Source organism: Dipodomys spectabilis, unplaced genomic scaffold (genome assembly GCF_019054845.1).
Source record: "Dipodomys spectabilis isolate Male_0828 unplaced genomic scaffold, ASM1905484v1 ptg000023l, whole genome shotgun sequence".
Classification (NCBI taxonomy): domain Eukaryota; kingdom Metazoa; phylum Chordata; class Mammalia; order Rodentia; family Heteromyidae; genus Dipodomys; species Dipodomys spectabilis.
Window position 1 is genome coordinate 1474385 of NW_024870700.1, and position 27885 is coordinate 1502269.

A 27885-nucleotide genomic window follows, 5' to 3' on the forward strand; every position below is an offset into this window, starting at 1 on the left:
TAACACCGCAGAAACCTATTCCCACACTCCCCTGCCCATGAGCAGTCTCTCTCTGTGTTCAGAGGTTATCTGTTTCTTTCTCTGTCAAATGAGAAAGTTTATTCTTTGTCCTCCATGACTGTGATCGGAATTCAATAATTGAATTCATGTCAGGCATTCAGGACAGTGCTAGGTACAGAAAAGGCACTACACAAGTAGCTGCCATGGTATGTGTTCATTAATTGTAATCATTGGATTTTTTTTGAATTTCATCTTCAACCTGAAGTAAGATCATCTAGGGTGCCACGCACCTCCCACACTTTTCCTTGAAATGGAATTTTACCCACCACCATCCACACTTTCTGCCTCTGAAATTAACCAGCTCTCAATTTGTATCTACTAACCCACTGAGTGATAAGGACTCAATCTATAGCATTCTTAGCCTGACAACAACGCAGAAGTTGTAGCAAGGGATATTAATTTCACATTCCCCCAGCTCCCCATAGGGCTTCCCTGATTGAAAGCCTGCCTCACCCTGAGCTGAGGTCTGGTGAAAGAGAAGGCACTTAGAAAACAAACTTAGTCCTTCCAGAAAGGCCTGAGAGCCCCTGACTCTGGACACAAGAGTCCAACAACAGGCACAGGAGATGTGTTGCCATGATCACGATTAGGTGCTTTACCTGGCTGGCACACTCTTTCTGGGTAGGGCTGTGTTAACAAGATTACATAACTCTTCTTCGTATCACTATTATTTCTAGGGATAGGCCATGAGTCAAAGTCGATTAAGAAGCAGGACAAATTGGAACCCTCAATGACGCAGCTACTCCCAGGCTCTCCTGAGCCCTCAACCTCAGCTTCTCTCTGGGAGAAAGAAAAGCAGCATAGGCTAGAATAGCAAAGAGAAGGTCTCCAAATCACTGTGTCACCTCACTGTGATTCCATCCCAATGACATTGTTTTACATAGTTTGCCTCTCTCTGTGCAGGAAACCTTTAAGTTATTTCTAGAGAGGTTTAGAAATGGATCTCTATTTATTAAGGAACATTTCAAAATTTCCCACTAGCGTGCCACAGGCAGGCGTATCACACGCCACAGGACGGCAGCATCATGGAGGGCTGGGATGCGTCAAAGGAGGTATTTTTGTAGCCTAGGATCACGTCATAGCTCATGCATCAGTAACATTATTTCACAAGTGAACAGTGCTGCTTCCAATAGTCTAGTTCAAGGGAGCAAATGTTTCCTGGAAAGGACCTGGGAGTGAATCCTTCAGGCCGTGTGGTTGTTCTCTCTGGCACATTTCCTTGGCTCTGCTGTAGTGACACAAAAGTCTCCATTGACAATCCATAAAGCAGTGCACATGTCTATGTTCCAATAAAATCTATATATATTTTGCATACCGTATAACCTTTGCACATCACTAAAATATTGTTCTTTGGATCTGTGTGCAACTATTTACAAATATAAACATTATTCTTACTTCACAGTAGCAGAAAAATAGATGGTGAAGCCACCCCATCCACCTGTCTACCAAATACAGTAATGTGCAGAATTCCAACAGACTACTCTGCTTCCCTCCTACTAAGGCTCTGCATGCTCCTTCTGGGTTTTCTTTTATGTTCTTTCCAAACAGTAAATTTATACTTTTTTTTGAGGGGGGGGGGCGGTCGTGGGGCCTGAACTCTGGGCCTGGGTGCTGTCCCTCAGCTCTTCAGCTCAATGCTAGCGCTCTACCACTTGAGCCACAGCTCCACTTCCGGCTTTTTCCTTTTTGCTTATGTGGTGCTGAGGAATCGAACCCAGGGCCTCATGCATGCAAGGCAAGCGCTCTACCACTGAGCCACCTCCCCGGCTCTGAACAGTAAATTAATACTTTTAATCGGTCACTTTTCCCCAACGCATTAGGAAAGGGGAAGGTCTTGTCTTGTTAAAAGCAGATATAGAGACATTGAGACAAGAAAGGGTCCCAGAAGAGGTGTCTTTCTGGCTTTGTTCTGTGTGTGGTGCTGGGGATCACACACAGGGCCATGGGCTAGGTGAAAGGGTTGTTCTTGCTTTTTGCTGGGGGGGAGGGAGGTGTGTTTGTTTGTTTGTTTTTACAGGATTTCAGCTCTGACCTCTGCACACGGCTTCTTTACACTCAAGTCCACACAATTTCCTGTGTGGCACTCCATAATTATCATGACTGCATCATAATATAATCAGAATGATCTTCTATGACCCAGGATGATGACACTTTTCAAAGGGTCATTAATATTCATGGTAATTAAGTGACATTTGTGGCTGAGCAAGCCATTGCCCAATCAGAAGTCACTGACTGCTATCAGGAGCAACACCTCTGAAAGAAGCATGCACTTACAAGGCCATTTCCAAATGCAGTACTCAACTCTCATTTTTATATCTGTGTTCCCCAACCTCCAGCAAATACTGAGAACGTATCTAAGGACGCAAGCTTCAAGAGGTGAGCTGATGTCCTTCTTACTGACTCTTTAGTCCCAATTTGTCAGTACCCCTTGTCCACTCACTATCTCCCACTCTTGCCAATTCTCCCATAAGAACACTAACACTAACACTTTGTTTTCCCAAACCTACAATCTTAACTGAATATTTGCAATGAGCTGCCAAAGATCTATATCTTCAACTGAGTTTTACTTTAGCAAGAAAGAAAATTCAGACTATACATCTAAGGACCTTAGGACACTATGCCCTTCTTCCATGGTGACACTCTTAAGTGTCTCATCCCCCCTGCCATCTGCCTGGCCCCATCTGTCACTCAACCAGAATAAGGTCACTGAGATGGGTTGCAGGAGTCACCCTTCCAAATGGTTGGACAGAGGTGTGACCTGCTCCCTGAGCCTCCATTATACCACAGAAGGTAAGAACTGTTCAACCGCAGAATTTTTCTCACACCATGGAGGGCGTTCACCAATGAAGGCATTTCCTTAGCATAGATGACATTTCATGAATTACTACAGATGGGCTGAGAAACGCAGTTCCAGAAAGATCCATGCAGAATCTGCACCATCAACCATCATTACCACGTAATATCAACATGAGCTGGGCCCAACAACAATGAAAACTGTAGAATAGAGTCTTCACATGGAACATTCTGAATCAGAGATCTAATAACATACCAGGAAAGTGATTAGCTCTCAAATTGCTACTTTCTTCTCTACCACCTAATTAAAACACAATACTACTACATCTCCATGGCTTATTCTCTCTCCTCCCTCTCTCCCTCTCCCCCCTCTCTCCCTCCCTCTCTCTCTCTTCTCTCTCTCTCCCCTCTTTCTCCTCTCTCTCTCTCTCTCTAAAAACAAGAGTACCACTACTCTGAGCACTCTTATTCTACTTTAAAAGCAAACATTATCCTTAACTCTACTCTTTAAAGAAGAAAAGAAATCAAACTTCTCCTTGGGAAATGTTACCACTTTTCTAAGACTGTTCTTGATTTAAATCCTTACAGCTGTAGTGATGAAAGATTTCCTGAGGAAAATGAATCCAGAGCATCTCTTATTTAAAAAACGAAGAAGAAGAAGAAGAAGAAGAGGAGGAGGAGGAGGAGGAGGAGGAGGAGGAGGAGGAGGAGGAGGAGGAGGAAGAGGAAGAAGAAGAGGAAGAAGAACAAGAACAAGAAGAAGAAGAAGAAGGAGGAGGAGGAGGAGGAGGAGGAGGAGGAGGAGGAGGAGGAAGAGGACGACGACGGAGGAGGAGGAGGACGACGACGGAGGAGGAGGAGGACGACGACGGAGGAGGAGGAGGAGGAGGAGAGGAGGAAGGAGAGGAAGGAGGAGGAGAGGAAGAGAGGAGGAAGGAGAAAAAGAAGGAGGAGGAGGAGAGGAGGAGAGGAGGAGAGGAGGAGGAGGAGGAGGAGGAAAAGGAAGCAACAAAGCACAGTCTGTGATGCAAGTAATGCTGACTGTTTATGCCACTCATTTAGGAATTTGCAACCTCAAACTCACATTATAAAGTAGAAAGTCAGGAGTAACACAGGAAGACTTGAGCTCCAACAGCTCACGGGCCACCCAGGTTCCCTTACAAGACAGCTAGCCCCATGACCTAACCAGAAGGATGCCCTAGAGTAAGGTGTTTGGATTTTTTGAAGATAAGCTTAATTTTGCTTGTTTAAAGCTCCAATTGTAGTAATCTTTCCCTGCAGGGCTGTGCACCAGTCAACTAAGATGTGTTATTATAAGATAATTATTTTTAATAGAAGCTATCAATTACGGAGTACTTTGTTGTCAGGAACTATGCTAATAGCTTTGTATACAGTATCTTATTTAACCCATACCACTAAGCCTATTACGTAGTTATTACTCATTTTACATATGAGGAAATTGGGTGTCAGAGAGGTTAAGTAACTTGCCTAAGTCACACTGATAATAAAATACAGACAAACCTAGGACTGTCTAACTCAAAACCCATACACAAGGATCCCTCCACTAAATGTTTTGGTGCACCTGAGTCATGGGGTGCAAATTACATCAATCTTATCTGCACAATAGTGGTTCTCCAACTTGAATTTTCATGGTAATCATGGAGACAGATTTTTACAAATTCAGAGGAGGAGGACAAGGAGGACCAAGAAGAGGAGAAGGAGGACAAGGAGGCTTAGAGTGAGAAAATCACACTGTTTGAGGCCAGCCTGAGTAGAAAAGCTCAAGCAACTCCTTCCCAACTCATATGCACATGTCTCATAGCTATACGGGAAGCTGAGATTGGAGGATCAAAGTTCCAGGACAGCCCAGGCAGAAAAGTATGCAAGACTTCTTCTCAATGGAAGAAACTTGACCACACTCCTGTCATCTCAGCTGTGATGGGAAACCTAATGGTCCAAGCACACACTTGGATACAAAGCAAGACCATTTCTCAAAAATAACTAGTGCAAAAGTAAGGTTGGAGGTGTGGCTCAAGGGTAGAGCACTTGCCTAGCAAGCATGAGACCCCAAGTTCAAACCCCAGTACCACAATTAAAAAAGAAAAAAATCCTGTCATTTGCAGTAGAATGGATAGATCTAGAAGATACAAGATGAAATGAAATAAGCCAGGTAAGAGGAAAAATTACTGAGTGGTCTCATTCATAGGTAGAAGCTAAAAAGGTCAATTTGGAAGAAGCTATGAAAGCAAGGAGAATAATTGCAGAAGGGATAATGAATTCAAAGCACAGTTAGATAGAAGTCCTTTGTTCTGCAGCACAGTGCAGGTACTACAGTTTACAACACCTATTGTATATCTTTTTTTATTTATTTATTTATTTATTTATTTATTTATTTTATTGTGAAAATACCGTACAGAGGTGTTACAATCACATGGGCAAGGTTATGAGTACATTTCTTTTCTTTTCTTTCTTTTTTTTTTTTTTTTTTGTTCCGGTCGTGGGGTCTGAACTCTGGGCCTAGGCACTGTCCCTCAGGTCTTCAGCTCAAAGCTAGCGCTCTACCACTTTAGCCACAGTGACACTTCCGGCTTTTTTCTGCTTATGTGGTGCTGAGGAATCGAACCCAGGGACTGATGCATGCGAGGCAAGCATTCTACCACTGAGCCACTTTCCCAGCCCCATGGGTACATTTCTTATCAAGCATTGTTGCCTCCTCCTTTGTTTCCCCTTCCCATCCCTTCCCATCTCCCACTCCCCCCTACCCCTACGGCCAAAGTTGTAAAGTTCGTTTTAGCATGCAATGTATTATGTATTTATGGAGAAACTAGATGAGAAGAGCTCAGAAACTCAAAAAGGAGTATTGGGAAATGTATAAGGAGATGGAATCATCACATATAAGATTTGATTATTACATATTGTGTAATGCAGTGAATTACTACACTGGGCCCACATAATTGATTATGTGGCAATCAAAGGTAAAAAAAAGAGGTGATTGGCTTTTTGTTGCTAAATGTGTTCATTGCAGTTTATAATAATGTACAAAACAAAGGGAATTCCACCCTTGCTTCTCCTTTTAAAAGCTTCCTTTGCTAGTACATGTAGAACAAGCAGAGAAGGTCAAAGGCTGTGTACATATGACCACATGAGATAATGTTAAGCAAAATGTACCCCAAGACAGGGACACAAGTGGTTTTTTCTTGCTTGCTATTGTTTTCAATGTACTTATAATGCACTATGTGATTCTTTTGTTTCTTTTGTATGTTCTTCCCTCATCCCCATGGTATAACCCCTGTTTTCACTGGATTTGATGCCAGTGTTCTGAATCTTGTATATACGTTTTTGTAATTTGGGGAGGGGAAGGGATATAGCGGAATGCTTACATGGGGATGCAGATTAACCCATTGTGACAACGAGATATACAGGATACTATGTTAAACGAACCTTACAATGTCGAGGGGGGGAGGGAAGTGATGGTAGGGGGAAAACAAAGGAAGAGATAACAATGCTTGCTATAAAATATACTCATTACCCTACTCATGTAACTGTAACCCCTGTATACAGTATTTTTACAATTATATATATATATATATATATATATATATATATCTTCCTTTGAGGAATCACAGCTCCCAGAAGTACAATAGCCAAAAGACTCAGCGAATGTGACACCAACTGGGACATTCAAAGAGATGAGACTCATAACAAAACAGCCACACCCACCCGCTGCTTCATTTTTTTTTTAAAAAGTCTACTGTAAAAAAAAAAAAACATAAAATCTTGTGGTTTATTGAGATTCATTAAGAAACTTAAATCATCCCAGGAAATATAGCCCTGGCACACTGATTAGACTGACTGTGTGTATATAAACACACATAATATAATGGGGCTTACACATAAAGGTACATATTTGAAGCCTAACTAACATGCATAATCCTATACAGTATGTAACTTTTTACTAAATGAGACCCAAGTCCCAGCCTCAACTCTATCACTTACTCGTGTGACCTTATTGCCATTTTTTGACGTCCCTGGGTTTCATTTTTCTCATCTGGAAAGCAATGTTGATTATACTTTTTTCTTGTGTGTGTGTGTGTGTGTGTGTGTGTGCATGGCTCAACACAGAGGCTCACTCTTGCTCAACATGCTTGCCCCACTGGCCTTCTACCACTTAGCCACACCCCCATTATGTTGGAGATAGAGTCTCACAGACTTGTCTGCCCGGGATGGATTCCAACCATGGTCCTCTGGATCTCAGACTTTTGAGTAACTAAGATTATAAGCATGAGCCACCAGCACCTGATTTATTTCATATAATTTAAACACCTTTATGTATCCAATACCTAGTACAGTGCCTGGCATATAGCTCTCTATTTTAATTATTTTTGTGATTAATATCATCATCATCATCATCATCATCATCATCATCATCATCATCATCATCATCATCATCATTCTAGTTTGCATTGTCCTAAATAGTAAAACACATTCTATTGAGGAAGCTAATTGTTAACAACCATCAGGGGGTGTTGAATCTCCCAATAGAAAAACTGAAAAGTAGCAAGCACTCCAACAAGATTGCCCATTATCTTGTGCTCAAAACAGAGTATTGAAAGCACACTCTTCTACTAACATACTAAGCATTAATGAATTACCATGGTAGCTAGGGTAAGAAAATTAACAACAACCCCCCCGACCCTCCCCCCCCAAAAAAAAACTTCTCTAGGAGGACTTACCAATTAATTCCATAAAAACACTTTTAGACATGTAACTGAAGGGACTCACATCCTTACATCCTTCAGTGAAACTTGCTGAAAATTTACCCTTGGTATCTTAACTCTTCACTTACCTTTCCCTCAAGAACGTCCAAAGTACTACGACCTGGATTCCTGCCCTTCCCCCAGTCTCTATATTTCTAAATTTTACCCACATTAACACGTATTTGATTCATTTATTTTCATCCTTGAATAAAAATTTACTGTATGAATATAGAATGTTATTTTATCCCCTGGAAAAATAGTTAGATTGGTTTCAATTTTTCCCTAAATACTCATAAGTGAAGCTATTATATGTGTTACAAGAGAGCAGAGTCCCACACTGCCAGAGTTTGCAGGAGGAAGTTCTTCTATGTTTTCCTTACACACACATACAACCACACACATAACACACATACATGTGTGTATGCACATAAATACATCAAAGCACTGCATCCCATTGGAATACATTTACTCCCTTTATCCAAAGGAGACTAGCTATGTTCCAAGACCGTCGGTGGGTATCTGTGATCGTATTGAATCTTAGGTAGTACTCCTTTTTTCATATATATGTATATATATATATATATATATATATATATAAATATAGCCTATCATAAAATTCAATTTATAAATAAGGCAAGTAAATGATTAATAACAGTCATTAATTGTAAAATAGAGTATTTGTAACATCATACTAATATAAAACTTATGTGACTGATCTCACACCTTCCTCTGTCTGCCTGTTGTCTGTCTCTCTAACATTTTACTGAAGCATATTCATCTTTCTCCTTGTGTCCTTGTGAGATGATACAATGCTTCCTTTTGTATGCATTTATTTGGGCTTACAGGGAAATGCTTTGGCATTTAGTCTAGGGAGGGGGAAAAATTTGTACAAACTCAACTATACCAACTGGTTCTCACTAAGAAGGACTTTTCCCGAAGGGCCACTGTCTTGCCAAAATGTCTAAAAGCAACATTGCTAAATTGGAACTATTTTGCAAAGAAAATAAAAATGTCTGGACTGAATAAGGCATCTGCCACTCCAGTTGTCATTACGGAATAATGTGGTCTAGATTAGCTCCTCTAAACAGCAAGATGACCATTTATTACTGGTGACAGACAGGGCTCTGTGGGATCACCATGGTAACATTCATGCCTTCCAACAATCTCTGACACCACATACTGAACAAAGTTTTCAAATTGAGTCATGGAGATGGAATATAAAGAGATTTCGAACAGATAATATGTTTATTAACATGATTACTCTCCCTTGCAATGAAGCTACGTGTGTGTGTGCGCGCGCGCGCGCCCGTGCGCGCGCACATACACATACCGGTCCTGGGGCTGAACTTTGGGCCTGGGCACTGTCCCTGATCTTTTATGCTCAAGGCTAGTGCTCCATTACTTGTGCCACAGCTCCACTTTCAGCTTTTCTGGGGTGCTTAATAGGAGATAAGAGTATCCCAGACTTTCCTCTCCTGGCTGGGTTTGAACCACAATCCTCAAATCTTAACCTTCTGAACAGCAAGGATTATAGCCATGACCCACTGACGCTTGACTTGAAACTGCATTTTAACATTAGACTCTTTGGTATTTAATCACTGTTAAATTGTCCCTAGACAATTTTTGTAAATTAAATTGTCAATACTAGCCCAGCGCCAGTGGCACATGCCTGTAATCCTAGCTACTCAGGAGGCTGTGGATCTGTGGATCGCAGTTCAAAGCCAGCCCAAACAAGAAAGTCCATGAGACTCTTATCTCCAATAAACCACTAGAAAACCAGAAGTGGTGCTGTGGCTCAAGTGGTAGAGCACTCGCCTTGAGCTGAAGAGTACAGGGACAGCTCCCAAGCCCAGAGTCCAAGCCCCACGACTGACAAAAATAAAAGAAAGAAAAGAAATGTACTCATTACCTTGCTCATGAATTGTAACCCCTCTGTACGGTATTTTCACAAAAAAAAAAAAACTTATTAATAATAAAAAAAATTGTCAATACTAGCTGGGTGCCAGTAACTCACCCCTGGCTAGCTACTCAGGAGGCTGAGATCTGAGGATCACAGCTCACAGCCAGCCTGGGCAGGAAAGTCCATGAGACTCTTACCTCCAATTAGCCACCAAAAAGCCAATGAGGAGATGTAACTCAAGTGGTAGAATGTTAGCCTGAGAGGAACAAAACAAAGCTTAAGGATGGAGAACTTCAAGATCCAGGACAAGCACAAAGAAAATAAAAAGAATTCTTTCAAGAGCAAGTACCCATCTCAGAATCTGGTTAGTTAGTTATGTTAAAACATTTGTAAGGGAGCATCACCTCCATCAATCAGGATGGGAAGGTAAGTTCCAAAACCAACCTCAGAAGCCACAGCAGCTGTTTTATAGTGTGAGCTGAACATACATTTAATTCTATAAAACATTCTCATATACCCCAATGAGACTGTGTACAACACATTTCAAAGCTTCTGTTTGGACACAGAAAACTTATTAAGAAAGCCATCCAAAGCTAGGTGCCAGTGGTTCATGCCTGTAATCCTAGCTACTTGGGAGGCTGAGATCTGACAATCACAGTTCAAAGCTAGCCTGTGCAGGGAAGTCCATGAGACTTTTATCTACAAGTAACCACTAGAAAATCAGAAGTGGCGCTGTGGCTTAAAGTGGTAGCATTCTAGCCTTGAGTGAAAAAGCTCAGAGACAGTGCTCCGGCCCTGAGTTTAAGCACTGTAATCAACAAAAAAGAAAAAAGGAAAGTTATCCAAGTTGCACAAGATTATGAGTTTCATGATACATGTGTTCTCTTCTGCTATCATTTTCAATATTTATGCCCTTATATATGACCAATATATTAGGACTTTATATTATGACCAATATATATGAAAAGTTTCAAATACAAAGACTAGTATCATCACCATCTGCATGCCATGGTCAAGTTTTGTCCCATCCTATTGCTCAGTCATATCTTTTTTTGTTTTTGTTTTTTGGTCAGTCGTGGGGCTTGAACTCTGGGCCTGTGTGCTGTCCCTCAGCTGTTCAGCTCAAGGCGAGTGCTCTACAGCTTGAGCCACAGTGCCACTTCTGGTTGTCTGGTGGTTTACTGGAGATAAGAGTCGCACAAACTTTCCTGCCTGCGATGGCTTTGAATTGTGATCCAGATCTCAGCCTCCTGAGTAGCTAGGATTACAAGCATGAGCTACCGGCTCCCGGCTACTCAGTCGTATTTACATTAGGCTTGTTTTTTGCTTATGAAATAATTACATAGGAAAGTAAAAACCTGTGGGTAGCATTCTCCAATCCCATGGTCCCTACCTCCTTTGCCCACATGAAGTATTAGTTGACATATTCTCAATCATTATAGAGACAGTATCAGACAATATGCATGGATCTATAACTTGGGGGTATTTTTAACCCCAGTATCTGCATTTCTAAAATTTGCCCATACTAACACAACTAGATTTGGCTCATTTATTTTAATCCCTACATAAAAACTTATTGTATGATATAACATGTTATTTTATTCCCTGAAAGGGCAGTTCAACTTTTTTTCTCTCACCTAAGCATCATAGAAATGAACATTCTTACAGAGCATCCTTTCACACATACCTACAGACACAAAATTGGAACGACTCAGTTGAAGAGTAGGTGCCATCTGCAGCTTTATTGACAATTACCAACTGCTCTCCAAAATAACCATAGTGGGGAAGAGGAATGTTATCACTCAGTTTCCACTCAGCATATACAAGGTCCTGAGTTGATCCCCAGAAAACACACACACACACACACACACACACACACACACACACACACACACACACACACTAGGATTCCAGAAGTAATCAAACTAAATAACATTTCCTTCATCAATATTTGTAAGGAAAAAATGTTGTTCCACATCTTTGTCCTCAACTGAGTTTGCCAGATAGGCAAAGGCCTACCTGATGTGAATGAAAACAGTTTCCCATTTTACTTTAGTATTCTTGTACACACTGAATCTGAGCATCTATCTACTCTATTCACCATTTTGACCTTCATATTTATGGATTGTAGACTTTGCCCACTTCACCACTTGCCTTTCACCTCCCTGCTTCTTAAGGAATCTCTCTATATTCTATGCCTTTGGTAAAATTACTCAACTTCACAGGTTCTCATGAGCAAAGTGGAAATAAAATAATAGCTATGTCTTAGAGATGTTGTAAAACCAATCAAAAAGCACTTAACTAAAAGTGGTGTGACATGTGAAGCAACCAAAAAAATAGTATTACTCTGGTTGTTATACATATGCATAAGATGAGTAAAGTATGAAGTGTTTCTGGCATTTCTCCCAAGTTTGGAGTCCCTTTTGGATAAACTCTGTGAGAGGAATATGAGCAACTCTCCTTGCTCAAGATATTTCCCCAAGATAAAAAGGTATACTATCAGTGTCCTGCTATTTATAAGGTTCCATTAGGGAAATGTACAAAGTCGACAACCTAAGCGAGGTATTGTGTGAACTAAACACAATCCACGTATGCCTGTGATCTTGTTTGTTAATGGACCATTATCCTCTATCTAAGCAGTGGTTAAGTCACATAGTAAAGGGGACTCTGGGAAAGAGGAAGGTGGGAGGGCCTCCCACCTCTCTTCCCCACTCTCTCCCTCCCAGGATCTTCTGTGCCCAAATATTTCCTGGGATGAGAATACAACCAGGCTTCCATGAAATTTCACCAGGCCCCAAAACACTCTATTTCCCCGCATCTCCCCAGTGATCCTCAAATACAAAAACTGAAAGGGCAGTCTATTGCTTATCAAGTCTATTGCTTATTGTTTGCTCGAGGCTTTGTTTTAATTGGGCTTGCGGGGAGAATGGTTGTTGGAGTTTTTTGTTTGCTTGCTTTGTTTGGTTTTTGTATGTCCATACTGGAGCTCAAAGTCAAAGCATCACACTCTCCTTTAACTTTTTCAACTTAAGGCTGATGCTCCACCACTTGAGCCACATCTCCATTTCCAGCTTTTGTGTTTTTGTGATGTAGTTGTTGTTTGCTGGTTAATTGGAGATAAGATTTTGGAGGATTTGTCTGTCTGTGCTGGCTTTAAACCTTGATCCTCAGATACCAGTCTCTTGAATAACTAGGATTACAGGCATGAGCCACCAGTGCCCAGCTTCCTAAGTTGAGTGCTGATGAATCAGTGGTCAATAATACCCTGATATCACTAAGGCAGCAGCCACCCAAACAATGAATATTTACCTGTTGAAAACCTTTCTCTCTCCTGTTAAGCAGAACACATACCTAAGAAGAGACATATCATTAAGCTACAGAGAACAACAACAACATTAAAAAAAATGTTCTAAACCATCTGCTTGGATTCATGACACATTTAGTTTAAGAACCTTCCAAACTGGCCTTTCTCCACTCACATCCTGACCTCTTCCTGGAGGAAGGCCATTTTCAACTTTGTGACCTCAGCCAGTGGAGTCAGAAAGCATATCTAGCTACTCTGCAGGCCTATCAAGTAATCCTGACATCAGCTCCCACTAGGGACTGGCAGGGGGCCCTCTCCGATGTACTTGCACATCATCTGAAGCTCAGATTTATCTCCTCCGTGTTTGATTTCAACTGGCACTACAGACACAAGAGACTTCCCTTAGAACAGAGGCGTGCTCTCCAACCCTGCTGAGCAATCATAGGCCAGACTCAGCTCCAGCTCCAACAGAATTGAGTCCGTCGTCTTTAGTATCTATCTAGGTGTAAGGCTTTCTTCCATACACGCGTGCCAAGTCTCCACTTTCAAGAACTTAAATTGCCATATAAAAACGCTCTAGCGCGGATGAGTAATTAGACGCTGTAATGGAAAATTAACTGTGTTTTTATTTAGAGCATTTATTTTAACAAGACTTTTTTTCTGGTATTAAACTGCAATAAAAATAAGTTAAATCCTGAGGGTTTACAAAGGTTTTCTGTTAAAGAAAAAAAAAAAGTGGAGAGGAGGTGGCAACAAACAAAAACAACTACCTATCTTCCTGGAGAGTATTTATTTTGCTAATGTCACTAAGTTTGTACAAGGTCTTTTCTGAGCCTTGGAATTAATAAATCCTAATTCTGCCACCCAGGTTACAGAAAGGAAACACCTTTCCCAATTCTCAGGCAGCCATATCCGAGGCAAGCACTATCAAAGCAGGTGGATGGGCTTTTCTGTGAATAGTCCATGCAAATCCCTTCCATCCTTTTCTTTTCTTCCAGGGAAAATGATGCCCCCTTAACCCTCTCTCCTGCTGCACAGTGGCTGGTGACCATTCTAGGAGCACCTGAGAGCTTTAGCAAGTTCATTAGCAGCTACCAGATACATCTGTGAATCTATCTCCAAGCCAGACTAGCAATACTAACTCCACAAGAACAGGAGGGTCAAAGCAGCAGTCACAAGTAAGGATGGAAACAAAGCTGACATATCTATATCCCCCTCAAGTTTTTGCAGCCCTCCAGACACAGCCGGTGAAGAAGTGGTCAACAGGATTAGCCATGGGACCCCACTACTCTCTGAAAGTATTCAGGGGTTGTTCCATGACTCCCATAAAAAGCCACTCGCCTAATAATACACATGAGGGAACCTAAGACTGTGGCTACCACTTTCCATCTGTGTTCCTCCCGCTGCCTGGATTCCAAACAACGGGCACAGAGTCCCTCCAAATGCTATTACTTTAACATTTAGGCAGTCCTCCCCAGTGAACTAAACACCACCCTCCAGGTATGTCCCTTCAAGGGTCCCAGCATGCATCCAAGCAGACCCAGTGTTGCTATTTCCTATCTGTGAGTAGGAATTGCACGGTCAACCTCGGTTTAGCCTATATAGCCACTCGGAAGAATACCTTAGACAAAGGCTGGACTTGCTGGCCTCAAGAATTTCAAAGAAACCCATTTTCCCTCCCCCCTCCCCAGTTTCTCTTTTTTTCCTTCTGATCTTTCTTTACAATTTACACATTTTCAGACCTTAATTGCTTCTCATATAGAAGGCTGAGATATGTTTCATTTAATGGTCTCTGTACTTTAACTCCAGTACTTTACTAAACCAAATCATTTTAATACTGCCCATGCCTGCAGGACCTATTTGCCCTTCCATCCAGGAAAAAAAAAGTAAAGAAAAGAAATACGATTTCTTACAGAAATTGGCCTCGTAAAGAGGTTTACAAATACACAGTTTCACTTGACTTGTGCTTACTGAGGCTAATTTAACAAGGCTCATGTTGAGAACACCCTATAGGTAAAGGTCCGAACAAAATTCCACTTCAAACACAAAACTATAAGACTGTCACCGTGTCCCCTTTCCCAGTCCAGATCATCCATTATGTTCTCTAGTAAACTATAAAGGGAAGTTTAGGGGTGGTTCATCGGTCAGTAAAGAGATTTTTAATACACCTCAACTGCTAGTCAAGATTTACAGTAAGTTTAAAAAAATAAAGGACTCAAGGACAATAGCATCACATAATAAATATAAATATTTGGTGAGTCTAATGGCTGAAATAAATGATGCTAAAGGTATCATTTCAGCTTGTGACTAGCATCCAATCATTTTCCCATTTGTTATTAGAAAAAACAAGAACTAATGGAGACACTGCTCAGTTAAAAACACTTGCTAAGAAACCCCTCAAAGGGTTAACAAAGGGATGGCAAATTTTAAGAAGTAGTGAACTAACTGCTCATTCTGACCTGGGATAAGTCCTGGATCCCTGGTGTCACTCAATTTATTTACCCTTAGAATGGGAACAAGAGAAGCAGTTATAAGTAATTGCTAATAAAAGCTTGTTTGCCTCTGGCAGAAATACAAATGTGTGCTGATAATGATCATTTTCCCAGACCTTAGTTTATGTTTCTACATTAACATTCCAAGGCCCATCTCTCTGGTTCCCAAGATCCTATAGGTTGTCGTCTCCGACTAGAAGACGAAGCTGAGATTTAGACACTCAGTGGACCTTATTTCATGTTTCAGTGGCCGGCTCTGCTCTCTCTCTCCCCAAGAAGCCATCACACATTGTCTCCATCTCATTTAATGGCTCAACAAAATGACATACAATTCTTTGTGATGAATGCACTCAAGGACACCACCCCAGAGAACTTGTTTCTCTAAGACCCACCAAAGGATAAAATGTTCTCAATGCCTCCTCCTAAGATAATCGCCCTTTCTCAAATTCCCCCTTTAATTGGCTGGTTGAGCGTCCCTTGGGTGTGACAGCACAAGTTTATCCCAGGTGTGTAACCAAGATAGAAAACCCTTCCTGGTTTTCAAGCACCCTGACCTGGACCATGGCATAAACGCTGGACTGTAACTCTTGAAAATGGCTGCAACCACAGGACTTTGAAGAAAAGGATCATCTACTTGAGGAGATTGACCTTTATGACCTCCTTCTGTAAATGGGAGCCAGACCTGTGGGACCCACTGCTGCAGACCCAAAACAGATTCAACAGAACCATTTTGCTAGAGAAAGGACAGAGTTAAATGGCAAAGTTTAAGCGGAATAACAAAAGGTCACATGGCTGCAGACTGTCAAAATATCAATACTCCCTTCTTCCAAATGTGCACCCACAAAAGTAGCATCATTCTAGCAAGTATAAATGGCTACAATAAATTCTAAGTAATTACTATTGCACTGTTTGTCTGTCTATCAGCATCCCATATGAAAACTCTTAAGGTAAATTGTTACATTCTTGTTCTGGGAAAACAAATTACTCTTTTTTTGCCAACTACTTCTCAAATTTATTACCCCCCCCCCCAATTCCTAAAGATTGTATTTAAAGGTATCACCTTTGAAAGTGACGAAGCCAATGTCCCCCCTGCCATCCCCATCCTAAGGAACCAGCTTTGTCCAAGTGACTTTTTTTAACCACTAAACATTGATCAGAACTAGAAAAGGACAGCAATACACCCTACCGTCAAATAGCATCCATAAAAGACCCATCAAGGGTCCTTTCAATCACTGTCACCATGCTAATGTTTATACATAATGATCCTCAATAACTGCCCATATATTTCTATGCTAAATAGGGATTAATGCTATCAGGTTTTAAGATAAAACCACATTATCATATACTAAACTATTCTAAATATAGTCTAAACCTCACCATTGACCTAAATAACAATAGTTAAAAATCATTTTTATCACCTTTAGTTGTACAGAGGGTTTCGGTTTCATGTGTCAGTTTATGTGGATAATGCATCCTGACCAGTGCCACCCTTTTCTTCATTCTTCCCCATCACTCTCAATGCCACCCATCCCCGCAATTTTCCTAGTTCCATTTTCACTTCCATTGCTTGAATATTATGACTGCATTCTCCCTCGCTTCCTCTCTTCATAAATCTACCTCTCTCCCCTTGACCCCCCACTCCCATCCCAATGCCTCAAGTTCCATTTTTCCGGTATTCATTTTGTTAAGACTGCAAGATAACTGTAAATACTATATTTTAAAAGAAAGCTTTCTTCAGCATTAATTTTAGCTTAATGATAAACTTGCCTTTAGTTTGGCCTGGAAGGAAAGGATTCCCTTTCTAAATGTCTATGTTAAATGATCTACAAAGAAACAGGAAAATGTAAGACCTCTTTCTGGAACTAAAATGATTGAGGTTAGAAGAAATGCCTGTTAAAAGAAATAAATTTTGAAGGTGCATATTCCGTCAAGGGTGAAGTGTTTAGTAATAAATTACTATCGAACGATTATCTGCCTAATTAAAAATATTTCCATTCCTCTGTTTACTTGACTACACACTCTTCTGCCTGAGGAGATTCAATATCGTAAATTGACATTGGGATTGCTAAATCCAAACAGCATGGACTGCTTCATATGTACATATTTTCTGCATGCTGAAATATTCTTTCCATCTCAACTATATGTACTTATATTATATGTGCTGTTAACTCAATTTTGAGGAAATGTCAAATCTTAGTTTTCATTATTTTCCTGATAGAGTTCACTTCTGTTGCCGTTATTTAAACCCCAGGTGAACAAATAAAAGGACGAGAAAAGTTCAGTAATTCTATTTCCAACATATGACTTGCACTTGGTTTGAACTTTGTCTAGATTACTTCTACCAAAAGGGCTAACCATTTCTATCCAGCTCCTCTCCCCACCACTCACAAAAGAAAAAAGAAAGAAATTACAGTTTCACTATGGATGTCAGCAACTTATTGTCACTATTTTCAGTTAATTTTTAAAAGATTATATTCTTTCCATCTAAAATAATTTTTGACCCTGAATTCAACTGCTAGAAACAACAAAACTGCTTTAAAGTATCAAATTTGCAACCAAAAAAAAAAAATCTCAAGAAGTCACTAATGGGATTCCCATGACCTAATACACATAAGGCTTTAGCTGTAACCATAAACTCACAGGAAGCTTATGATCTGAAAGTTGGGAGTATTGTAGCCAGTTTTTATGAGTTTAATTCCTCTGGCAAATCCAAGATTCTACATTTTAAGTCTCTTCAACTAGAGAAAAATCACAGCACATGTAGACCAGAATACTAAAGAAAGTACAAAAAAAGAGGGAGGGGACAAAGAAAATCGGTGCTAACAACCACCGTCTACCCCAAACCATCAATGAACTTCTAGAAACACAAGACTGAACAAACTTTAAGCCTGAGATACATGTCACCTCAGTTGTAACACCCATAAATCTACCTGTGAATCACTGTGTTTTCTCCTATTTTATTTCCACACTGAGAAATCAATAAATCACAGAACTTACTCAGCCTACTCTGATAGAACAACAATTTTCTGAGCCTATTTATTGCTCCTTTCCTTGCATATTTTATTCTATGTTCTATGATCCAATTCTGTGACTCTTCTAAGCCAAGAAAAGCTGCCTTCAAGTTAAAGCAAAAGGACTGAAATTCAGCCTCCTGAGGTACTTAGAAGTTGTGTTTTGTCCTGGGAACCCCCCTCCTCTTCACAAAGGCAGTGATTGAGCAGGGTGCCTTAAGAGTTGTGATTTGAATAAACTCTCTTTTTTCTTCAAAGGATTTTGAGTTATTATAGCAAATGGTTGTTCTCAAAAGAAGATTTAGCCTACTTCTCCTTGCAAACAGTCAGACAAGGCATCACACATAGCAGATACACTCATGTAAAAACCTCAACATCAACTCTACCTCTCTTGTTCCTAAAATTTCTCATTTCTTATTTCATATATATATAAAACATATACTTATATGTTATATGGAGTAGAACATATTATAAACTATAATATATTTATAAAAATATTCAATATTGCAATGTTTGTTATAGGTCGACAGGCTCCACTATCCTATCCTGGAGACAAACTGTTAACAAAAAAAGTATTAGCAAGTAGTTGTCATTTGGTATTTCATTTCCAAATGCACAGATTTTAAAACAATTCCATGGTGTGCATTTATTATATACATTTACCAGTTAACCTATAGGAACCATCAATAGATTCAAGATGAAAAACCTAGGAGTACAAACACTATGTATACTAGTGAATGTTTCACAAAGTCTTTCAAAACCACTGCTGGCAAGATTCTTCACCTTTTCAATGCAAGTATAGCTTAATTAAAATTTCATGCCAGCTATACAACAAACATAACCTCAAAGGTGCTTTTGGTTTGGAATGCACTAAATGTTTACCTTTAATGAAAAGCAGGTCAACTTCTTTGATAAAAATTGCTTCAACTTTTTTTTTTTTTTTTTTGCTACACCCACATTTTCATAGCCTAAATACTGACAATGCCAAGGCATTCTGTAACTTGGAACTTTTCTTGTGGCACTTTTTCAAATGCCCTTGGCTTTATATTCTTCACAGATTTATTTTTTCCAAATTTGTTTTTTCTGTTTCTCTTTCCTACTCATCTTAGCTTCTTTGAGGAGAGGGAAACAGATTTGAGGGATATTTTTATTGTCCGTATTATAGGTTTTATTTACTAAAGACAAATGGGGGAGATTAGTTTCTCCCTCAGACTGGGCCACAAATTCAATGTACTCTTGACCAAAGGGAGACCATTTTAAGAACTCAACCTAAACAAATTTGTCGTGAATTCCTGGGCACCAATTAAACTTGTAAAAATTATCAGTGGAGACACCCGAAGTTGGACAAGCTAACTCCAGGCGAGAAGAAAGACCCTCCATGCTCAAGTGGAAAAGAAAGACCATCCATGCTCAAGTGGAAACTCACAACCCCACTTCCCGAAACAAGACTTGGGTGCTGAGTTAGGTCGAGTTTGAATTTTCTAACTGGAAACCACAGCGGTGCGGGGAAAGAAGGAAGTAAATGTTGTCCTCTGAGCCCAAGGAAGAAAAGCACTGTCTTTGCTTGATTTCCAGTCCTGGGACAGGCAGACATCTTTCTGGCCCTTCCAGGCCTTGAAGCAGATGCCCACCGCTAGTGTCCAGGTTAAGTTTCCTTACAAGGGCACAAGAAAAGAATCCCTTGACTCTTTTCTTTTTGCCCTCTGGTCGGAAAACAGAGGAGACCGACCGACCCACCAGGGCGCTAAAGCCACCGCACCCTACTCATCTCCCGGCGGGGCGTCTTACCCGTACAGGAATGCAGGGGCTTGGGTCGGACGACCAGCGACGGGCACACGGAGTAGAGGGAAAGTTTCTCAAAGTAGTCGCAGGTCTCCTTGGAGAGGATCTCGTCGATCATGAAAGTCTTGTAGCGCCGCCTGGCTGCTTTGAGCTGGCCCGGCGAACTCAGTCTCAGTTCGGCGTGGCAGTGCATGGTGAGCCGCGACGAGCGCCCGCAGACCCGAACGCGGCTGGGAGTGCGGGGTCGGCGGGGCGCGGGGGTGACCCCAGAGGCTGGCGCGCGGCCGGGGGCCTGAGCCCCGCTCCTCTGCGGCGGGACGGGCGGCGGGGCGCGCCAGGCGCGCGGAGGGGAGCAGGCACGGGCGCGCCCGACTGCGCGTCTACACCCACCCGCAGATCAGCAGCATCTTTGGCTAGCCTTTTTGGGACACCGCAGCTGTCAATCAGCGAGAATTTCCTGCAGGGCCAGGTGCTGAGTGCAAGCCGAGGGGCGTCGGCACCCACTCCTACCCGGGCGATCAAGCGATGGGGCCCGACCGGCGCGCTTAAGCCACTCTCCCTCGCCTCCTCTCGGTTGTCAGCGTCTAGCGCTTTCGCTGAGAGCGCTAGACACTGCCCGGCTCTCTATTTTAAGACATTCGTTTTGGCTCTCCTCCTCCTCGCCACCCCCTCCCCCACGAACTCCAGGTGTGTGCTCAGCTGTGCGCGCGCGCGTGTGCGCGCAGTGCTGGCCGCGCGCGCCGCCCCCTCGAGCAGCCCAGGCCTCAGCAGGCTGCGTTTCCCAAGCGGGTCCCCAAGCGCGCGCGCCCCGCTGCCAGTCACCTGCGGGCCCCGCTTGACCTGGAATCCGGCAGATTCAAAGGTCAAGAGGTCTTTCTAGAAAGAACCCTAGTCCTCCTCTGGACTGCGGGCCACATTTCCAGGTACCTCCCGAGGACCCCAGTGGTTTTTCTTCTCCACCCCCTTTGGCCATTTCTTCACCACGGATTTCTTTTCTCCGCTTGCAGCCTCGTCGCTGCCCGCGCCAACTCGTGCGCTCCACGCAGGAGGCGTTTGCGCCGTTTGTGAACCTGACCGCTCCACCAAGATCCCAAACGATCAGTGACCATTGACAGTGACCAGGGACAATCCGTTACCCCAATAATAAGCTGCAAAATAAAGTAATTAAAGGATGCGGGTGTTTTGTTTTGTTTTGTTAACTTTTAAACTATCAATACGTTTCCTTACCAGAAGGGGCCAGACATCGCCATTTCGGGGCGCTGGCAGCCTTTCAGCCCCAATTCTTGCTTCCAAGCGCCCAACTCCCCCGCCCAGCTACCTGAATTTCATCCCCAGGACGTTTGCCATGGGGTAGAACTCGGGTAACCGCGTAGATGATATTTATTTGGGGGGTTGCCGTCTTCTTTCTGTGACCCCCAACCTCTGAGTGTATCCCCGGTGTTTATTTGCGCTAACTTGTTTTCGATCGTAATCACTGAGTTGAGGATACCTTCGCGCAGCTTCCGCGCCCCGGACGGCTGCCGCGATCCCCGGCAAACGCAGCAGTAGGCGGGAAATAGAGGAAGCACACTCGTTTCCACGATTTTTGTCTCGAAATCGATAGGCAGCGGGGCTGGAAAGCAAAGTCACTCTACAGACCCAGTATGGTGGACTGGGACGGTTGAGATTTCCTCACCTGGAAGTGGCCACGAGTTTCCCGCAGCTCCTCGGAGCTGCTTGCCCTGAGGGGATTGGAAGCCGGGGGAGGGGGGGAGCGAGTGGGCGCACGCCTGGGCAGATGATTAAACCCAGAGGAACGATCGGACTTGGAGAAGTAATAATTAGGCACTTAGGGAAAGTTGCTATTAACAGAGAGGGTCAGGCCCCCCAGCTTTTAGCCCGCAGCATCTATTGAAGACTTCCATTTCCCAGTGTTTCGTGTGTCCTGATTCTCCATTTAGAATTGTTTTTAGTTATTTTCCTCCGTGCCGAGGCGGCTCGAGGGCCCGTGAGAATTGTCTCCAGATGTCTCAGCGGCGGCGCACGTTCAGCCGCACAGCCCTGGGGTCCACCTCACCCCCTCACCCCCACCCCACCCCGCCCTGGCCTGTGCGCGTTCCCCAGCTTTTGCGGTTGACCCTGTGACCTGAGGATTGTCAGGGTTGTTGACCCAGAACTCTTTTCGCTCAACCTCGGCGCCGCCAACACCCCGCTCCAGCACCAAGGGTAGGACAGGAAGCCACTGCTCCGGGAACCCCGGCTGGATCCCCGAAGGCGCAGCGATAATCGCTCTATTTGCCTCCTCCCGCCTCGCCCCCCAGAAAAGTGTGGAGCTGTAGGCAGCCACCAAGAAAGGAGAATTTGAAAAGGATCTGAGTGTAGAAGGGCTGACTGCGGGGCGGACGTGGAGCGCTCCGAGGCCCGCGCGCGCGTGCGGGATCGCACCGATACTGAGCAGCACCAGGGCTGCGCGTTACGCGTTTAGGCAATGACAGACCCCACTCTGTGCGTACCGAAGACCCACACTCCGGCCTCCTCTTCCCCGACCCTGGGGCTTTCTCGGTCCCCCTTTTCCTCAACTGTTTTTCCCTCGCCAGTCCTTCCCATTCCTCCTGCCCCTCGCGGAATTTTGTGGGTGTGTTGGTTTTTATTTTCCTTCCCGTTTCTCCCTTTCCCCATTGCGACCCCCCCACCCCGCCGCCCCTTTTGGCCTCCACTCCTGTCGAACTTTCTACTTGTCTTTTCTCCCTTCTCTCAGTCGATCTATCCTCCCTCTCTCTCTCCCTGTAGCGCATCTTTTGCTCCTTTTTCTTTCTTTTCTTCTAACTCTTCTCCCTTTTCTCCAAATGGAGGTCGAAGGTGGGGGTGCCTGGTGACAACGCCACGCGGAAAATCTTCAGCGTGGATAGTGTGGAAGACTACTCGCCCCAGGAGGTCAGGAATTACCCTCCCACCAGCTTTGTCCTTCTGCGCCCCCCTTCCCCCCTCAACTTCCGACTTGGACAGAATGAGCCACGGGCACACAATTCTCCCAGACACTCCCTAGGATTTGACTTTTTTGAAGTCTGCGGAGTTTTAATAGCTAAAGAAGTAAAACTCTGGGAAGAGGAGATTTGAAATAAACGAATGGGGAGCGCGATGGGTGAAGGCAGTCATATTGTTCGGTGGACATCTGTAGAAATGAGACCGGATAAATTGAGGGGATGGATGGGGCTGAGATCTGGGAGAATTATGGAAGGGGTGACACTGATCCAGATGCATTGTCCTCATGAACTGACACGTCTAATTGAAACCCCTGTGTGCCCCAACTTAAAGATAAGTTTAAAAAAATTAAAGGGAAATAGCGCATCCCAACCAGCCATTTGAGTTTTCGAGTTTTTTTTCTTTCTTTCTATATTCTACTGCAGAGGAAAGAAATGTCAAAGGGTGGACCTGTGAGCACAAATCTCCAAAAGCAGAAGTGGGAGATTTCGGATCTTGGAGTCCAGCCTTCACTCAGCTGCTCATAACCTAAATGGAGCCTCTATTTTTTTTTCCATTTGTTAATGGTAATCATAATACCTACTTTGCAAGGTTGGACTTTCATAATACGTATCTTTATATAAGCTTGCTCCCTCTAATGAGAATGCCCTAAGCACTCCATCTCCTCCTCCAGAAAAACGAGTTCTAGACACTTCTCAAATGTCACCTCCTCCCTGAAGCAGTTTTCCCACTCCCTAAGGCTGCCCATTGCCATTCCTCCCATATACGCCCAGCTCTTCGTTTACTTAAAGTGTCTCTTTACATGTGACTGGCACACTGGACAATGATCTTCTGGTGATCCAATGGTCTTCGCCATATTATCTACACCGATCACCAATACCCACATGGCACCTGGCACATGGTGGCCCGCAGTAAATGTGTCATGCATACATGAATTTGTGAAAGCTGGGAAAACTAAATTATATAATGTGTTTGATGGGACATCAAATCTTAATTAGTTGTACTAAATTTGTCTTTCTCTTTAAATGAGTCTCTCCTCTTGCCTTGATAATTTGGGCTTTTAGCTGTGGCATCTAGCCCAATTCTCTTTCTGCTCCATGCCCCTCTTTCACTCCCTGCCTGTGGCTTTCAGACCATAAAGCACTTCTGTGGGAGGGAGGAAGCACAGCCTAGCTGTCAATCACAAAGTGGAACTCTGGTCAGAATAGCCAGGGGTTTTGTTTTCAACCATAATGAAGTGACTGGAACAGCAAACCTCTGCCAAGGATTCAAGCCTTTTCCAGCTGCTGGAGACCCACAGACACTACTCAATCTCCAGGGAAGGACCCCAAGCAGTGTCTGCCCCTGCACCCACAGAGGAACACCAATGGAAGGCCAGACTGATGAAAGAAGTGGGGACATTCACAGCCTCCTGGGGTTGAGGGCTGTAGCAAACCACTCCTTCCCAGTCTATCTTAGGGACTGAGCCCAATCAAAAAGGGTTAAGGACACCTTTGTAAAGTTAGAGCTAGGAGCTCTGACAACTAAAACCCAAAGACTGCCTCTTTCCCTTTCTATCTCACATCCAGTAACGCCACTCACCAAGAACTCTTGAAGTTTAGCTTTTTAAAAAAACAAACATTGATTTTTTTATCTTAAGTTGTATGTACATATATACACACATGTTTATAACACTTAAGTTATATGTAGCCCTCGACAGTCTGTTAGTTACCTATCCTTGGCTAATCTTGAGCTATGTGTTATAAATATTCAAAAGTACCCAGGGCATCCTAAGGCTAAACACACTCATTTCTTCGCCATCTTTACTCCAAAGGGTGAGGGAGGGGCCAGAAGCTCTTACCTTCTATTTAAGTGTATTTAGTAACTTGTATTTCAGCCGCTACATTTTGAAATCATTTCAGACATGTAAAAGCAAAATAGGGAAAGCCTTGTAAGTTAATATTCCCCTGAGCCCCAGGGCCCATGCCAAGACTGCTGGCTGTCTGAGCTGCCCACACAGCAGCCTCGAATAACAAGTCAAAGGGTGTGGATAAGAGAGGGCAGCTTATTTTTAATGATGATATTAATTTACAAAGCTGCTCTCCTACATTGGAAGGTATCTTTTGAAGAGAGAGGAAAAATGCAATCCACCTGACAAATGAGCTAACTAGAGCCTTCTCTCCTGCCTCAAAAACCTATTTTAAATTGCAAAAAAAAAAAAAAAAAAAAAACCTAGACAGTACACTATATCATCTACAAAGCACTGGACATGTATAGGAAGATGTATAGGTATTTCCAATTTTTGAGAAGCTTTGTGTACAGATTAAGATTTGAGGATTCTTTCTCTTTGTAAAGTCATTTCTGCAAATACCCTTATGTCTCAATTACCCGAAATGATATAGCCAGGAAAATAAAATTTAATACCCTGAACTTTATCATAATATTGTGAAAATAGATAGGGAAGTTTGGAACAACACTGATTTTGACTCCTCCACCACTACCACATGCCATTTCTTCACTTTAGAAATGATGTAACAAGAGAGACATGGCCTTTGAAGTTCATGATGGAATCGTGCCCTGGCCGTGTGGAGTAAGGGAAGTGAATGGAGTCAGGTAGACCTGGGTTCCATCCCCAGACCAGTCACTGAGAAATTTCCCTGACCTCTACTCCTCAGCCCCAGGATGGGTAAGGAGAGCCAATTCAGGTTTGCCAGAGAGTCCTTTAGAGATACTGACCCAAACACTAGTTCTAGTCACCTCTGCCACCTTTATGGATTTAATCAAATAATCAATTTTCTATCAAAACCCATCACATGGAAGTGTTGTGACTCAAATTATAAAGCACTGGCCTTGAGCCGAAACGAACAAACAAACAAGAGTGCAAGGACCTGCATTCAAATCCCAATGTTGGCACACACACACACACACACACACACACACACACACACACAATCACAAAGCTAGATACAACTGTCTCATGCCTATAGTCCTAGCTACACAAGAAACAGATCTGAAGATCTTGGTTCAAAGCCAGCCTTGGCAGGAAAGCTTGTGAGACTCTTACCTCCAATTAACCACCAAAAAGCTGGAAATGGAGCTGTGGCTCAAGTGGGAGAATGCCAGCCTTGAGTGGACAAAGCTAAGGGTCAGAGAGTGCAGACCCTGAGTTTAAACCCCAGTGTTTACACACACACACACACACACACACACACACACACACACACACACACACACACATCACATCACATCACATCACAAAACTGTCAAAGAGCATCAGATCAAAGTGAAAAGTGTGGGGTATGGGAAAGAGGAAGTACACCTGCCTTCTGAGATGCCTTCCTGGGCACTGCCACCTCCCCAGCTCTTACCTTGACTTGTCCAAGTTCAAAAACAGGTATGGATAGAGCCAGACATCAGTGGTTCACACTTGGAATCCTAGCTATTCAGGAGGTGGAGACCTGAGGCTTGATACAAAGCCATCCCAGGCAGGAAAGTCCGTGAGACTCTTATCTCCAATAAACTACTCAGAAAAAGCTGGAAGTGGCTCTGTGGCTCAAGTGGTAGAGAACTGGCCTTGAGCAGTAGCTGCTAAGGGACAGTGCCTAAGCCCTGAGTTCAAGCCCTAGGAACAGCTAAAAATAAAAAATAAAAATAAAACCCCACAAAAACAAAAACAAACAAAAAATAGCTATAGAAGCATGTAGAATTCAGGGCTGGGAAATTGGCTCGGTGGTAGAGCGCTTGCCTTGCATGCCTGAGGCCCTGGGTTTGATTCCTCAGTACCACACAAACAGAAAAAGCTGCAAGTGGTGCTGTGGCTCAAGTGGTAGAGCGCTAGCCTTGAGCTGAAGAGCTGAGGGACAGCACTCAGGCCCAGAGTTCAGGCACCACGACAGGACCCAAAAAAAATAAAAGCATGTAGAATTCAGTTTTCATAAAAGCAAATGAGATCAAATATAAAATTCCTCATAAGGTATATTTAACATTGCCTTATTTGAGAATACAGGGAAAAAAATCTTCTCTTAGAGGTATTACTTATTTATGACAAAAATTTAAATATATTATGCCAAAAAATTTTAAAAGCACCAGAGACTGCCTCTGCATTTCACATTTGCAGTTGAATTTTGTCTGTATTCCAAATGCAAAACAACCAAGAAATTCTGACCTAGAGGGCTTTACTGTTGTTAATTAAAAAAAATACTTCTAGCCACCTGGAGTCCCCAACTTCTACTAACCTGGCCCTACAGCCTGAATCAACCCAACTTTGGGTGTCAGTCAAACTAGTCCATTACAAGAAAGTGGGTCATTTATAGATCTTACAGGTTTAGTCCACCATCCCAATATCATGTACCCATTACAAGGCATCTCATCCAAATCATCTCAGCTTTTGATTTTTGCCTGGCCTCAAGAATCCATAGTCTTCCCCAACCCAAGACAAGTCACCCAGCGAGGAAGGATTTCAAAGAGAACAAGCTATCATGGGTTGTTAGCATCTGCTGTTCAATGGGGACAAGAAGATTGCTTTGTCAACCAGCACCGGGAAAGACCTGTAGAGCCAGTCTGCCTTTGAGCACAAGAGGAAAACAATACTGGCAGAGAACTTGAGACCATTAAAGAAATCTGCTGGCAGGATTACTACTATGCTAATACAGAACATTTACCAAGAACACTGGCTGTAATTTGACAGAATGTAGTGATTTCTGGTCTCCAAGTCCTTAAGAAAGAGAAGATTGTACAAATTCCAGGTGTTAAGCACCTATTTCTTCGAAGAGCAGAGGTGTGTGTGTGTGTGTGTGTGTGTGTGTGTGTGTGTGTGTGTGTGTAAGTATATTTTACTCTGTGTACT

General features: G+C 42.8%; 1 protein-coding gene across 1 annotated transcript in view; it reads right to left on the bottom strand.

Moving 5' to 3' along the window:
* Window positions 1–20292, bottom strand: part of Barx2 (BARX homeobox 2) — a 76585-nt gene extending 56293 nt beyond the window's left edge. The window contains exon 1 of the mRNA XM_042674958.1: window positions 20106–20292. Within this exon, the coding sequence (XP_042530892.1) occupies window positions 20106–20292 (187 nt within the window). The remainder of the gene's footprint in view (window positions 1–20105) is intronic.
* Window positions 20293–27885: the final 7593 nt, after the last annotated feature.